Raw genomic sequence first — 15848 nt, forward strand, 5'->3', positions numbered from 1 at the left:
CCTGGATCATGCTTCATTCTGCATGATTCCAGCACCAATCTACGAGATGGAGATGAATCCACCCAGTCTCCCTAGTCGCCTAGTCATCCGTTAGTAGTACTGTTACGGTCTGCACTTACCAACAGACACGCGCCTGACCAAAGGAATCCTGCTGGATCAACCTGGCAAGCTCGTTGATCTGATCCGAAGAAGGTCTGCAAGCAAGTTCTCTCCTTTGGCTGATAATTCCGGACGACGGACTCGTCGCTACCAATCTCTTTGTGATCTCATCCGCCTCAAAAAGTCTCACAAGTCTTTCCTTCTCTTTACAGTTCGCTTTTAACTCGTTCCTGGCAAATTCGGGCCAGAGTGTCTTTTTCTGCTTCTGTGCTCTTGCCCGGAAGGAAATATCTTGCTCACAATCAACTACATTGGCGTTTTGAAGTAGTAGATTAGGAGCAAATGGTGGACGGGAAGTGATTCTGTTGACCCATTCAGTTGACCCATTCATCCACGGCCATCTCAAGAAGCGTGATACCCATTGCGGATTCGTGGTACACTCAATGATGACGGTGATGAAGGATTTGTTCCAGCACATAAGGAAGTACTTGCTTAACGATTTGATGAGTTATAGTGTTTCCTGACCCATCGAAGAAATCTAAGAGCTTTTGGTTTATGGAGCTAGCTAGATTAAGGCCTGTAGCTACTATCTCATTAGACTTCTTGGTGAATGAAGATGATAGTGAACCTAGCCAGCGAGCAAAGTGCGTTCTTGAGCTCTTTCCAGCATGCTCGACAGCATCATCGAAAGGAGTTGCTTATCTAGGAGATTGATAGGCTTATCACGTCTTCCCTTTCTACGTAAGGGCCATCTTCAAGTATAACGAGACAATAATAGAGAAGATTGTTTGTTTTCCTTGTTGTTACGAGTGGCCAGATTCGCCCTACAGTAATCAGAATCTAAGCAAAGGCAACCCGGTGAAGCATAAAGGCAAGGGTGAGCGGAGTATAACCACTTTTAGATCGAACTTCCGAGAATTCTTGGTGATGATCAACTAGATACTGAACAAAACATTCCAAATTATCTCTTTGATCACACATAATGGTGCAATGTAGAACAAAATTGTCTATCAACAAAATTAGAAAAAAGTCCACGGGTATTTCGGCTTATAGCAGTAAAACATGTACATACATCCTAATTTCAGTAGGTCTATAGGTTTTCATTTGTCCTTACTAAGACTTTCAAAGTCATACTAGCAGATATTAGTTGATGATCATTTCTTGAAGCCCATAGCACAGCCATTTTCCTATACAATCACAGTTATTTTACCTCGTATTTGATTTTAAAGCGATTACTCTGAGCTGCTGCCTTAGCTTCATCTTGTTCCAGCTGGGTTCCGGCTGGGTTAAAGTCTCGATGACCGACTGGAATGGCTGGATAGCTTCCGCTTCAGGTTCTAATGATGATATGGGCCAAATCAATCATTCCCAACTTATATTCGTACTGAAATGGGCTTTAACCAATATTTAAGGCGTAAAGATTCCGATATTACAATCATTTTCAAAAGCGGCTTAACGATAACCTTTGGGTCTACAGTAGACGGTTAAATCAGCTTGACAATATATACACTTTCCTTTATTCTCATAATTAGTGCCAGGAATAAAATAATAAGAACATGGCTATTGAATAGTTCTGTTGTTGAACGAAGGCGATACTATTATGTTTCTATATCATAGTGAGGGTTCAAGATCGGCTCCCAGTAAAATAAAACTATCATACAAGTTCTATAAGTCTCCAGTCTATAAAGCCTTGTCTCCTGAGTTCAGCCCCAGATTTGAGGTACGACTGATTGCTTTCTAAATTTTTGGAACCTTGTTTCTATTAGTTCATTTGAATGGTGTATGGTGGTTTGTAGTCAAGGGTATATCATAAAAGATAACTTCTATCATTTCGAGGTGCTATAAGCCTGCGTGATTCTCCGCGATAGACAGACACAATATCCATGAATGCCATAAGGCGATATTGCCATCGGATTGGATCGTGAATGAGATAAAGAAGCATAGAGAAATTGCATTGAATACTCAAATCACCACTTGCCTTCAGAACAACGAAGATAGAGCGGGGAAATGAGTAGTACGGTTTGGAGTTGAAAATTTTGTGGATGATGGGAAAGTCTAGTGCACCCGAATAACCTATTTAACAGGGGTGAAAATTGAAAATTCCAAAGAGAGGGGAAGGGCAAAAACAAGAAACCCAGCAGCAGCAAATGGATCAGACAATATTTTGAAATCATGGGTATATCATACTCTGAATGTACTTGTTCATCATCATTTCCAACAGCTGCTTTTCTGTGGGTTTTTGCCTCGTATAGTTATTCAATTAGAGCAAAATTGAGGTAAGGATAGGAAAGGAGGGAGGAGTAGAGGAAAATTGGCGATGCCAAAATTGCTGTGAATCTGACAAGCGCCATCATTAGTATCGAGATGAATGATGGAAAGGATAGATTCAATACCCAAGACATGATTTGGCTATCTGGGAAAACGAAGGGCAAGCATGAGACTGCTCACGTAGGTAAACAAGGTTGTTTAATGCTACCCTCGGACGATGATAGTATAGAGATTGTCGTACAAAAAAAGCTAAAATGTAAGGCTTGAAAGATTGAATCAGCATCATGATAAAAACTGATGAAAACGTGAGTTGAATAGGATGCCAAATGACAACACCATGATTCATATTGAAATAGAATTCAACGGGGTATAAATTCTCCAATGCCCCTCAGAGGTCATGAGAAAAGGAGAGAGAATAATAATGGTACGCATCTTTGGTGAGAAGGGGAGTGAGATTGCATAGAGGGGTTTGCAAAAAAAAAAAAAAAACGGAAGGTAGGGACATGTTTGCTAATGCTGCAGAGAGAGTTGAGTTGGCGCACACTGTGAGGCACATATGGATTGATCTGACGTATCTCATTAGCAGGTGAAATAAGAAAGATAAAACAGGCAGAAGAAAGGCTGAGAAATAATTCAGATCATAGTTCTCAATCGTCACATTAGCTCTGACCTACCGACAGGCTGATCAATCAGAAACCTCATCTTCATATTGACCTCTGCTCTGCCGATAGCGAGAACCAATCAGATGATCTACAGAGATATGGTCATCATGATTGTAGTATTGCCAAGTGAAATAAAAAGTGGTAAGAGTACTGGCCTATATAATTGACTTTATAACGTGTGCTTTGCTCTGCAAATGGTCCTATTTGCATGGAATTAGCAGGTGAAGTTCAAGACAATGAGAAAAGAGAACAGGAAAGCCATTTCAGGAAAGCTCATTTTCATCTTGTTCAACCTCTGCCCGCACAGGAGGTCAATCAGAAATCTCATCTTCATATTGACCTCTACCCTGCAGCAAGCTGAGATCAATCAGCTCTACAGAGAAGTAATCATCATGAATGCAGGGTAAGAAGATGAAGTGGAGCAAGAACTGACCCTTGCTATTCAGATCCAAGTCGTCATACTGACCCTTCTCCTGCTACAGCCAGGTTAAACGAAAAGATTCAAGAGGGATATTCATCATTGATTCGCAGTTGATGTAGAAAGAAATGATGAAGTGAAGGGTCTTCAAAACTGAAGGAAAATAAATGGTGCGAGAAGTCACTCATGTTGTGGAAGTGAATGTAATTATCTGACTTCATTTTAGAAAGCAGTATCAGAAAATTAGAGATGAGGTGAGAAATAGACAACAGCAGAAAATTTGTGAAAAGAAATGATAAGATGCAGCTCTGCTCAGCGAACCTCTTGATCGTCATATTATACATGCCTTGGACTATGTATAGACAAGGCATTTGCCGTCAGATCTAGAGAGATCATCATTATTCCAGTTGAAACTAAGGAAGGAGGACAGATAGGGGGAACAAGAAATATTGTGAATGAAATAAAAGGAATGGAGGGAGAGATCAATTTGATTTGATCACGAGTCCGAGGATTGATGATCTGATGTAACAATCGTGTGGAGAATCAAAACAAAATGAAATAAGGAAGAAGGAAGATTGGGAGAAGACAGGGTAGTAGAATGAATCTGCTTGAAGAACAAAGTTGAGAAGCATACTGCTCAGTGAAAGTTGTGCTTGTCATATTCCATATGCTAAGGCATTTGGAATCAAAGATTAGCATGTACACAAAGATCGTCATCATTGCAGTTGATAGGGAGAGAAGAGAGAAGGGAAAAGGGAAGAAAGAGAGAGAAACGTCCCAGGATAATACCTTTATAGGCTACACTAGAAGTCACTTATTGAGGCCAATCAGAGGCTATGAAACCAGTGCATGAGCCAGGGGAGAGATGAAAAGTGGGTCTAGCGATAAGGGGAATCCACTTATAGGGCGAATTGCTTGGCCCTGTCGATCTCACGCGATCTAATCCGGGGAAGCTCTTGGCAGCGCCTTGAATCGAATATCATCACCAAAATTCGAAGGCGTTCGAACAAATCAATTATACGTCTATTTTCTTAATTTTACATCTTTTTCATGTCTGGAGCTTTTTTGGTAACGTTGGAAAGTTGCTCTATCTATTTTTGTTAGGGTTTATTTGCAACGCTCACATCAGTGTCCACTCTTATCTTCGCTCGCAGTATGTACGTCTTTTTATGCGGCCAACACGTCTACTTGCTACAAACACTAAACCTCAATATACAACTTTGAAGTCAGTTGTATTCTCAAGTTCCTAACTCACTCTTCTTCTTCTTTACTTGCATCTGAGCTACATGCATATATATATATATATATATCAATTTGGCATCACATGGGCAGTCTCCTGTAAGATATTCAAATTGAGACTCTTAACACTGTCACTGCTTTATGCTACCAACTTTACTATTTAAAACCTCCCCATTAGCAAGCCGACTAGATGCATCTTACGAATAATGATAAACAATGTCAGCCTGAAGGTTCACAGGTTCCGTGGACTACGAAAAGCCATCGGTAAAAAGAAAACAAAAAACTTCGAATACTTCATTGAGCTTCTATACTGTTGGGATATCGGAAAAACGACACATCACGAATCCCTGTTCAGAGTGCATCACAAACGACAACCTTGAACAGTATACATATAACTGTGATGTCCCGTCTTTACCGACCATTCTGTCTTAGACGATGGAACACATTCGTCTCAGACAGAAGAGCAACTTGCAGGATAAATAGCTAGTCCTCACCATGAATGAAAGACCAGATTTTATAACCGCTTCAAGAGAACACAAAGGTATTATAGGGGCGGAAAGAGCAACCTGTAATAGGTGTTAGAAGTGAGCGTTAGCCTCTCACCAACATTGCTATACTTAACGGTGTACCGACATATACTTCTGGGTTCCGGTATAAACCTTGGAAGCATGCGGCTAACACTATATCTTCTAAGATGGCGGGTCTCATCAATACCGTGCCCGGTGCTTTAACCTGAAAGAAGGCTTCATTAGCATCCAGGGCTCAATCAACGGGCATGTGCCAGGTAAACTAGGCACCAACTCAAAAATGGATAATAAGGAGAAGAAGATATCGAACTTCACATATATCTGATCATTGTATAATGTGCGTGCAAAGGTCCTCATTACGCTGTAGATACTCATACTATCATTCGATTGAAACTAAATGAAATTCTCAATAACCAGTTGCGAAATACAAAACTAAGACGTTAAAATATATCCCTCTTGGTACCCGCTAGTGCATGATCACTGGGGTGCCAAAACCAGAATAGCGGTGTAGGTCGAGGCGATGTAAGTGTGGATCTGCTCAATCTTCAAACCCGAAATTTCCGCAAGCGCGCTCCACTGACTCTCGGTGCGCTCTTTACCACCAAATGTCATCATAGCAATGTCGGCCATTGTTGATTGCAAGTGGGCCCCAGTTTCAGGCAGCACGGTTTCGTCAATCAAGATTCTCTGCACTTTTGTTAGAGTTCCTGAGCAGACATCAAAACACAGGTTGAAAAGCTTACAGAGTCAGTGCCCATGGCCGAGGCAATATTCCGGAGAATCTTTGCGGCCTCCAGATCAGGCCAGTCATGCATGATTCTGCGCAAATAGTAGAACTTGGCACCTGGGTTATAAATTAGCTCGGCGAAATATTTATCAGGTACAAGGGACACGAACCATTGATGGGCTGTTTCTGGAAGAAGTCATTGCCTTCTGTCTTGACACCTTCAATTGGGGCAAGACTATCCACTACCTCAGGCAGGTCCTGGAGAACAAGACGTCCTAATAGGTTAGGATATCTCTTTCCGAGCTCAATGCACTGATGACCATGACCGCCACCAACATCGACAAAGAAAGGCTTTTCCAGAGGCTGTGGGGCAGCGGAAGGAGCTTTCTGAGCTTCATCGTGAATGAGACTGAATCCATCTGTCCATTCCGATCCTTTCATAGCCGTCATGACCGCTTGCAGACGAATGAAGTGGTCTGGATGCTGCTTGAGCCACTCGAAGGATGTAAGCTTGGTATTGTGAGCTTTCTGGAAAGGGGTGTTGGTGTTAACAGTGACATCCTGGTAGCTGTTTTCTGCGAAAAAGTCTGGCATGGCTTGTATGACGGGCCCATGGGTGTCAAATCTTTCAATTTCGTTAGCTCTTCTATTCACATGATCCACCAGGAGCAGAAATATTTTTAGACTTACGCGTGATAGATCATACCCTCGCCCTTGGGATCGGCCAAGATGTGGGTTAAGAGGATAGCAGCATATTTATTGGCTTCAACTTTCTTGATCATTTCTGCTGATGCCAAATAGCGCAGGATTCTCTCTGTAAGCGTTTTCCCGTTAGCATTCAGCCTCAATTTCATGGGCTCAAGAACTCTCACCCAGGAGCTGAGGAGAAGCTCCTGTCGACACTGCAATTTCGTCAACAGTCAAGGGACTATTGCTCTTAGCAAGAAGACGGAGGAGTCCCAAATCAGCACTAACGCGAAGCATCGCTATGGTCACGCCCTGCCGCTCAATCGTCAACACCAGAATAAATGAAGGGGAGTTCAAGTCTACGAACCGCGCCTGCAAGACCGAAAAGGGTGTCTTTTGGACTTTGTATCTCGACTTGGAGCCTTTGAAGAGTCTTGACGATATTCAGTCGACCAATCTCATCGGAGTTCTTGGCCAAGCCTTGAATTTGAGCAATGATAGGATCCATGATGATACTGTCTCAAAAATGCAGTTAAGGTGATGGGAATATTTCCAAGGTGAAAGTTGATATAGTGAGAAATGTGAGGATGAGCTGAATTGATTTTTAACAACGAGAAGATGTCCGCTTTTATATAATGGAATCTTCTTAATTGATTCATTTGTTTCAAAGACCGCGGAGCTTCCATGGAGCCACGGGACATCCGCGGAATCGCTGACATTTAATTGGATTGATGCGCAAGCCATTATGATGACTCAGCATATATATGGCTGGAGTTTGCGTCAGCGAAGAGTAGTTCAGGGCTATATTTCAAAATTGTAATATTTTATTCTTTGACCTCTGGATTGCAGCTACCACGTAAGATAACACCCATTGGAGATAGAATTTTATTCTCAGACAAATCACTTCTTTGAAAATTTGAACACCAGTTTTCTATTGTCTTTCAGCCAAGTTCTAGTAAGAGAGAGTTTTGCCAAAATTTATATATAGATCTCATTATATTTTCCGAGTCATATGAAAGCTAATTCGATTATTTATTAATAACGCGTCAATATCTTTTAAATTAAAATAGACACACTTTAACAACCACTGACGAGGAGCCTTCCAGGAACAGCTACCTAGGTATTCATAGATTTTAGATGCAGAATGATCTTCTATGTACGTATCCATATTCTACAAAATACTATATCTCGCTATCGCTTCAAACTGACTTACAACTGTGAACGTGTTTTTGTTTTGGAAAAGTTGTAAATGAAGTTACTGCATTAAGACAGACCCACACGATCAAGCCACGAAAATGACGAGATACCATTGGCCAGAATACCAATGGCCCCAAACTCATTTCCTATCGTTATTTCCACTTCCTCACTTCAACCCCGGTGTACTTCCAAGGTCATAAGGATGGATCGTGTTCAGACAGGCCGCGTCAGGTCAGCACGCTCGCAGCCTGTATCCTGTCACTTTTGTCGATCGAGGAAGCTCAAGTGCAGTCGGCAATTCCCTTGCTCCAATTGTAGCAGCCGGGGTATGCCTTGTCAGCTCTACCCACCTTCTTTGCCAACCCCTCAAAATGAAACGGAAAAGTTCCCAGTATCCAATAATGTTATTGCAGATATGCAGACTCGTCTGAGCATCCTAGAAGAAATGGTAAATGGGAATGGTACAACGTCTTGTCCCCGGGGACAAGCTTCTTCTCGTGAAGCTTCAGTCGCTTCTGTGACTCGAGATCCAGAGCATCCATTTATGATGCACCAAGGGCAGTCATCTGCGGCTGCTTTGGACTGGCTGGAGGGTGAAATCATATCACCAGGCTCGACGGTATATCTGTGAATCGTAAAGACTTTCCAAGCATATCACTGACTCAAAATAGGCCTCTCTCATCATGTATGAAATCGAATTCAGGACATGTCCCATTCGACATGCATTGAACAACATTCACGCCCAAAGGACGAATCCAATCTCACATGGGCCCGTGAAAAAGGTGGTATGGCTGCCACTTCATGAGGAAGCGCAAGTAATAGTGAAAAAGTACAACGCTGAACTAACCTACCTCCATCACGTGGTACACCCTCCCTCACTGCCAAATATGGTAGAAGAACTCTACCAAAACTTGAGATCTAGCAAGCCCATAACACCTGGGCACGTTTCATTGCTTTTGGCAATCCTCGCCAGCACCACAACTTTCTGGACTGAAAGCGATATGCACAATTCGATGTTCTCCACTGTCGAAGAGGCAAATGGCCAATCCATACACTGGATGAAATCTTCTCTAGAGATTCTTGACTACTCCCGCTCCAAAAATGGAAAGTCTATAGAGGATGTGCAGGCACTGGTAATATTGATATTTGTGGTCATTAATCTCGAGGGAATCGCATCTCAGGCTCGTCACCTCGTCGCTCTTGCCATCTCTGTAGCCAGAGAACTATCTCTGCATCGAATTGATCATCCAAGTAATGCCTACCTCAATGTGCCTTCCCCGTCCTCAGCAAAAGCAGAAATATACAGGAGGGTCTGGTGGTACATCGTAGCGACTGATTGGTAAACCATATGAAAAATTCCCCTTCTCAACTTTGAAAGATACTGACCCATATTTAATAGGCAAATGTCGCAATTGGCCGGCCCACAGAAAGGCACATATTCTATCATGCCATCCCAGATGATGACTAACAAGCCTGTGAACGCCAATGACGAGGATCTCATTGATGGAATGATTGTTGGCAAGCCACTTTCTCAACCAACATCAATGTCATACTGTCTACAACGAATTCGACTAGGCGAGTTCTGCCGAGAAATGACGGACAGTGAGATCTTTTCAATGTCTGACCTAGCCCCAAACTTTGAACATACGAAGCAAATTGACGTAAAAGTCTGTGAATTTGCTGCAAGCCTTCCGTCTTTCTTCTCATTGGACTTGGATTTAGAAGAATTGAAGAAAGTCAATCCAGATAGATCTACTGGGGTTATTATGCAACGGTACATCATCAACTTCATGCTTCACACCCACAGATGCAGACTTCACTTGCCATGTCTCTCCCGTGCCATTAAGGACCCTACATATGAGTACTCTCGGAATGCTTGTATGGAGGCGGCTAGGCTGGTATTACGAACGGAACGGCAACTTTCCTCGGAGATGATTCCATTCGTACAAGCACGTTTGAAGTTCTCCGGTATTCTGCACTGCCTTTGCGTGGCTATCATTGCGCTTCTTCTCGAATACTGTGGAAGAAGTCCGCATCAGAAAAAGGAAGGTGATGATGCTGAGATATTCCAGGCATTTGCAGTACTGGAGGGAGTGAAGGACAAATCTCCCTTTGCAGGGAAACTTCTGGAATCTTTCAAGACAGTTCTGAATCGCCACAGAACTTCTACTTCAGAAAATCAATCAATGGAAATTTCAGACCCCGCTAACTTAAGACTTACAAGCTCAAGTACGACATTCTTGCCAAGCGTGAACTCTGACGATTTGTCGATCGACGCTACATTACCAGCTCTGGACGACCTCTGGCGAGCATTTGATGAGAATTCAGGCCCGGTTACAGTTGATTGGGATGCCTTGTTTGCCGGCTTGGATAATTCTTTCTCGTCGATGTACTAGTCATACAAAGCTACACTAATTACATTTTACAAAGATTATCAATTTACCAACTGTCACTGCTCACTCTTTCCTTTTATCTCGTCTTTCTCTCTACCTCTCTATTCTCCTTTTCTTCAACCTCTACCTCACTTCACCTCTAACTGAACCTTGGCACATGTACATTTCATTGAATTTTCCTCGTGACTCTATATTTAATGCCAATTTCCCCTGCTATATATATCCCAAAATATTCCTATTCTTTATTTATATCCAAAACTCTTTCTCCTCATGCATCTTCTCCATTCTACCTGTGTTTCCTTGCACGGTATTTTGGTCCAGCCATGCCAGGATAGTGAGCGACCAGTAGCTCAACACACACAGAAACTGCCAAATTCGACGGTTTATCAAAGCTTCCCAGGTGACCATGTTGAACCCACCTTATCCAAAGGCAGAAATGAGCTGGATAAAGTAGGAGTAGCGCCTTGGAGAGAAATGAAACACAACGTATGATATATATACGGCGATAGAATACTATGAATATCAGCACCCGACTATGGTGATAAAAGAGATGAGGACATTTTGTTAATAATGAACTCGAAAAATAGACAGATGCTAGGAAGTAACTGCTTGTCATGAGGTCATGTGACCTACTGTTCGGAAAATATAGCTTTGGAGGCTTATCTTCAAGTCCCCTCTGATCCATTTAACCCGGAAAACCCTGAACACATGGGCTTCAATAGTATATACCATCTACGGAGTGCGAGAAAGACTGGTTTCAAGGTATCCAATGTCCATGGATATATGGATGCATAAGAAAGCAAAAGAGAAAGAGGGAAAAAAACTGCAAAAAGGGACATTCCAAGGTTATCACTGAATTGTGAGTACAAAAAAGCTGATATTTATCCAATCTATGTACACAAGTCTCGCCTCTACAGGGGGAACGATCTCGCACATCACAAGGTCGTGGCTAATCTCTAACGGCAGGGAGTCTTCGATGTTTCATGAAGATGATCTATCGTATCAACTTGAATCAGTCATGGGACCATTCACTTAGGATTTTGTCACTACGTATCATCATCGAGGTGGTGAAAATCTCTCTTTTCATGCTGTATCACTCAATACATAAATGAAATTTAATTGAACATCTGAAAGCTTTTCGGAATTGAAACGCTCCGCGCGCTCAAATGATACAAAAATCATAGAACAATGACTTGAGGCGCATTTCCCAGGCGCCCGCTGTCCCGATACATGGCAGCCGCATTGACCATCCAACTACCGCCACCCTCGCCTCCCCAAACCTGCGACCAGATGACACCGAGCACACCATACACCAGCACTCGGGCGGCATCAGCCCAACCTGCTGGATCTAATAGATCGCGTATCAGCCCAGCTAGGGCAACAATGCGATTGTATTTTGCGCGGGGGCGACGTGAGGCACAGAGACGTTCCCAAGCTCGTTGGGCATCATCCCAGAACACGGGTTCTCGGCCCGCTGATTCGTGGACATGTCCAAACACGTGCAGGAGCGGGCGGACACGCCATGTTTCCGCGAGGAGATTGGGACAACCTGTCGAATAGATAGGGGATAGGTCGAGGTGAGCTTGTGGTGGAGTGTGTGTTATGAGGATGTCTGTATCTAGGGGTATTGTACAAGACCAAGCATCCTGTTCTGGCGGGTATGCGAAAGCGTGTTCCGGGCCAAAGGGTACGATGGCTGGGATTTGTGGCGCACCGTAGATTGTGAGGGAGCGCGAACGAGAGACCAGAGGGGTTGTAGAGGACGGGTCTAATGTCGCAGGAAACTCAAGCTTCACAGAGGAATGTTGCAAGTAGTGAATGTCGCCCCAATTGATGCGCGACGTAGCGCTGACATCGTCTAGAGAGTGTAATGAACAGGTAGATGCTGATAGATTCGATGCAATTGCAGGCCCATCGCGATCTTCTTCGCAGCGTGAGCGTGGATCGAAGTAGCTATCGTGGTTTCCGCAGATCACGACCTTGTGTTGATGCGGCAGAGATTGTAACCAATCGACGGTAGCTTGGATTTCTCGAACGGAGCCGTCATTGGCAAGATCCCCAGCATGTATGAGAAGGTCTCCATCTGGTACATCGGGCCATCTTTGAGTGTGGGTGTCGGAGATGCAGACAACACGGATGGCGGAGTTTGGAGGTGCAAGTCGGGGAGATCCCCGAAGGCGCAATAAAATCTGATGAAGTGGATAAAGAAGGGCGACGAGTGGAGAAGTGATGAAGTAATCTGGAAGGGGGCGGCGATTAAAAGGCCCAGACATTGTGATTGTCAGATCTTAAGATCCTAAGACTCTCTAGAGAGATTGAGGTGAGCGGGGAGGAAGAGAAGCGGTGACATCAGGATGCGGTCGAGGCCTTTTAGTCTCCATCTCAATTAAGATCAGAAACATAATTCTGACAATAAGAAGCTATTCTTCAGTCATTTGAAGATAATACTTGAATGAAATATACTTGAGATACGAAGACAAGTCGAAGTAATACACAAGTATAAAAACAGTGGTAGACTATAAAAAGTTAAAAACAGGCTATCCTACCAGCCATCGACACTCGCAATCTCTGAATCTCACCATCTATTCAGCCATCATCCTTCCACCATCATATCCTTCTTCCTTTGCATGCCCCATTGCCCTACACAGGATCACTCGAAATCATAACACTTTGTACTTGATGCGTCCATCCTTCAGTGCTTCCTCGATTTAGGCTGCTTGCGGAAATACACCTTGCTACGTTCCATTCGTCCAATCAACCGGCCACTTGGTCCATGAGAGAGAAAAAAAAATCCCGATCTTGAACTTCCCACTCCATACTCAACTTGATTCCTCGAGAATTTGTGGTTGAAATCACATCTCTTTTTGAATCCAACTATTTTTTTTCTTCCGTAGCCCAACCACCTCGCATCCCGGTGCCCCGCCTTTCAGCTGCGGTCCCTCACTTTAACATCCTTCCCAAAATCTGATCCCCACCCAAATGGAGGATCTTACCAAGGACATACTGAATAAGGGCAAACAGATGGCTAGTGTTGCTGCCTCGGCTGCCAATGGCAACGGTGGCAAGAAAAGAAGAAAGGGCACTGATCTCAAGCCGATCGTAACCAATGATGCAAACCCAACTGGCGAGGCTACAGAATCGTAAGTGCTTTTGTTTTTCCTTCTTTTCTTCGTCCTTGTCTTTTTTTTTCTCCCTTCCATATCCTCTCTCCACTCATTCCAATCTCAGCGCAATGCGACTAACCAATACTACTCGACAATACAGGACTGGCGCCGCCACCATAAATTCGAAATCCACTAGCGCTTCGGCGTCGCGGTCGCCATCGTCGTCATCGGGCGACGAGGTAGAGACAACTGCGGAGGAGGAAGATTCAGAAGACTACTGCAAGGGTGGCTATCATCCTGTCGCCGTGGGCGAAACATACAATAATGGTCGCTACGTTGTGGTGCGCAAGCTTGGTTGGGGCCATTTCTCCACAGTGTGGTTGTCTCGAGATACCACAACTGGCAAGCACGTCGCTCTGAAAGTCGTGCGATCTGCGGCCCACTACACCGAAACAGCTATCGATGAGATTAAACTGCTCAATAAAATTGTCCAAGCAAAGCCCTCTCACCCAGGCCGCAAGCATGTTGTCAGTCTGTTGGACTCGTTTGAACACAAAGGACCCAATGGTGTCCATGTTTGCATGGTCTTCGAGGTGCTGGGAGAAAACTTGCTGGGTCTGATCAAGCGGTATAATCATCGTGGTATCCCGATGCCGTTGGTTAAGCAGATCACAAAACAGGTCTTGCTAGGCCTGGATTACCTCCACCGTGAATGTGGTATCATCCACACTGATCTGAAACCAGAAAATGTTTTGATCGAGATCGGCGATGTTGAGAAGATCGTGCAAGCCCACGTTAAGCAAGAGGAGGCAAAGAAGGAAAACAAAGAGGATAACCGCAATGGCCGCCGGCGTCGGCGCACGCTGATCACCGGTAGTCAGCCACTGCCTAGTCCCCTGAATTCCAACTTTAATAGCTTCGACTTCAAGCACAGCTCCTCTAACTCCCACAGTAGCTTGAGTCAGATGGTAAATGAACCAGGTAAGATCATCCGACGCATCGTTCCCATTCTATCTCTTAACCAAACTTCCGATTTAGTAGCTTCCGAAACCCCATCAATGAAAGAAACTCTTGGAATCAAAGAAACTCTTGGAATCAAAGAAGAGGATGAAAAGCAGGCACAGCGAGAGAAGACCACGTAAGGCACTCATCTAACTGGATAGTTACATTCAATGATACTGACAAACTATTACAGGGATCTACTAGAACGAGAGGTGTCAGGCATTTCTCTTGACAAGAACTCATTTGAATCGGTTGAAGATGAGATCGACCTTAATTTGATCTCCGTGAAGATCGCCGATCTCGGCAACGCATGCTGGGTGGGCCATCATTTCACCAATGACATCCAGACACGGCAGTATCGATCACCCGAGGTGATCTTGGGTGCCAAATGGGGTGCCAGTACGGATGTCTGGAGTATGGCATGCATGGTGAGTAATTCTGGATATGCTATTTCAGGTCAAATCATGTTAACCCCCATAAGGTATTTGAATTAATCACCGGCGACTACCTGTTTGATCCCCAGTCCGGCACTAAGTATGGTAAGGATGACGATCACATCGCTCAGATTATTGAATTGCTTGGCCCATTCCCCAAATCATTGTGCTTGTCTGGCAAGTGGTCCCAAGATATCTTTAACCGCAAGGGTGAACTGCGCAATATCCACCGCCTCCGTCACTGGGCCTTGCCCGAAGTCCTGCGCGAGAAATACCACTACACAGTGGAGCAGAGCATGCGCATTGGCGAGTTCTTATTACCAATGCTAGACCTTCACCCTGAAAAGCGCGCCAACGCCGGCGGCATGTCCGCAAATGAGTGGTTAAAAGATGCCAAGGGCATGAGCAAAATTGATCTGGGGATCCCACCAGGTACACGAGGTGAAGGCATTGACGGTTGGGCGTCAGAGGTCAAACGTCGATAAAGTGCTAAATACGTCTGCTTCCTCACAGCTTTCTGGTATTTCATTTCTCACGTGTTCCTTTTTCTCGTCATATCTTGGAGGATTCATACCCTAGACGGGGTGTTTCCATCCGGATTTATTGCTGGAGTACCTCCCCGACGGTGATTCTACGTCAGTTTAACGATATTTTTCTTCCCCAGTTACCGGATTGATGCAGGTCGGGCGTCCACTTTTATCAACTCTTATCAACTCTTATGTTCTGGGTCAATGTCAGTAGCCGATTGCATGTGTGGCTCTCTTATGACATGTCACGACTGACCTTGTTGTACTTGAATGCATCCCCACTTCGATTACGCTACTACATTTTCCTCCCCCTATCATATTTTAGCATTCATAGATTATTGTCCTTCCAATCTGTTCTCATCTACGTGTTCTCGGCGAAACCTGGAGATGTTACGGTGGTCTGAGAGATCGTCCTGCACTCTCGATTCATTCGATCGTCGAGACGCCTGACTCGATGAATGCTTTCGATCCTTTGGTAAATTGATGCTTGTTCAATTTTGTGCCAGCTGAGAGAAAATGAAGATGGCTGATTTGGATAAATTGCTGTTCTGTAGTAAAAGTCAA

At 44.1% G+C, this 15848-nt stretch overlaps 5 protein-coding genes across 5 annotated transcripts; 2 read left to right on the forward strand and 3 right to left on the reverse strand.

Annotated features, from left to right (window-relative positions):
- Nucleotides 1-115: 115 nt before the first annotated feature.
- Nucleotides 116-577, reverse strand: N7495_009938 (uncharacterized protein; the record flags this gene model as incomplete). Its single annotated transcript, XM_057212589.1, has 1 exon — nt 116-577. One exon carries the CDS (start codon nt 575-577, stop codon nt 116-118), a length of 462 nt encoding a protein of 153 aa, XP_057059452.1.
- Nucleotides 578-5690: 5113 nt separating this feature from the next.
- Nucleotides 5691-7135, reverse strand: N7495_009939 (Winged helix-turn-helix transcription repressor DNA-binding; the record flags this gene model as incomplete). The annotated part of the gene is made up of 6 exons (XM_057212590.1): nt 5691-5900; nt 5957-6057; nt 6111-6565; nt 6631-6754; nt 6813-6939; nt 6995-7135. 6 exons carry the CDS (start codon nt 7133-7135, stop codon nt 5691-5693), a joined length of 1158 nt encoding a protein of 385 aa, XP_057059453.1.
- Nucleotides 7136-9227: 2092 nt separating this feature from the next.
- Nucleotides 9228-10220, forward strand: N7495_009940 (fungal specific transcription factor domain-containing protein; the record flags this gene model as incomplete). Its single annotated transcript, XM_057212591.1, has 1 exon — nt 9228-10220. One exon carries the CDS (start codon nt 9228-9230, stop codon nt 10218-10220), a length of 993 nt encoding a protein of 330 aa, XP_057059454.1.
- Nucleotides 10221-11395: 1175 nt separating this feature from the next.
- On the reverse strand, nt 11396-12490 carry N7495_009941 (metallophosphatase domain-containing protein; the record flags this gene model as incomplete). The annotated part of the gene is made up of 1 exon (XM_057212592.1): nt 11396-12490. The coding sequence occupies one exon, from the start codon at nt 12488-12490 to the stop codon at nt 11396-11398; it is 1095 nt and encodes a 364-aa protein (XP_057059455.1).
- Nucleotides 12491-13196: 706 nt separating this feature from the next.
- Nucleotides 13197-15242, forward strand: N7495_009942 (serine/threonine-protein kinase; the record flags this gene model as incomplete). The annotated part of the gene is made up of 5 exons (XM_057212593.1): nt 13197-13357; nt 13482-14302; nt 14360-14459; nt 14517-14751; nt 14805-15242. The coding sequence occupies 5 exons, from the start codon at nt 13197-13199 to the stop codon at nt 15240-15242; spliced, it is 1755 nt and encodes a 584-aa protein (XP_057059456.1).
- Nucleotides 15243-15848: the final 606 nt, after the last annotated feature.

This window comes from Penicillium taxi, assembly GCF_028828555.1.
Source record: "Penicillium taxi strain IBT 34144 chromosome Unknown utg000006l_segment0_segment0, whole genome shotgun sequence".
Taxonomy (NCBI): Eukaryota; Fungi; Ascomycota; class Eurotiomycetes; order Eurotiales; family Aspergillaceae; genus Penicillium; species Penicillium taxi.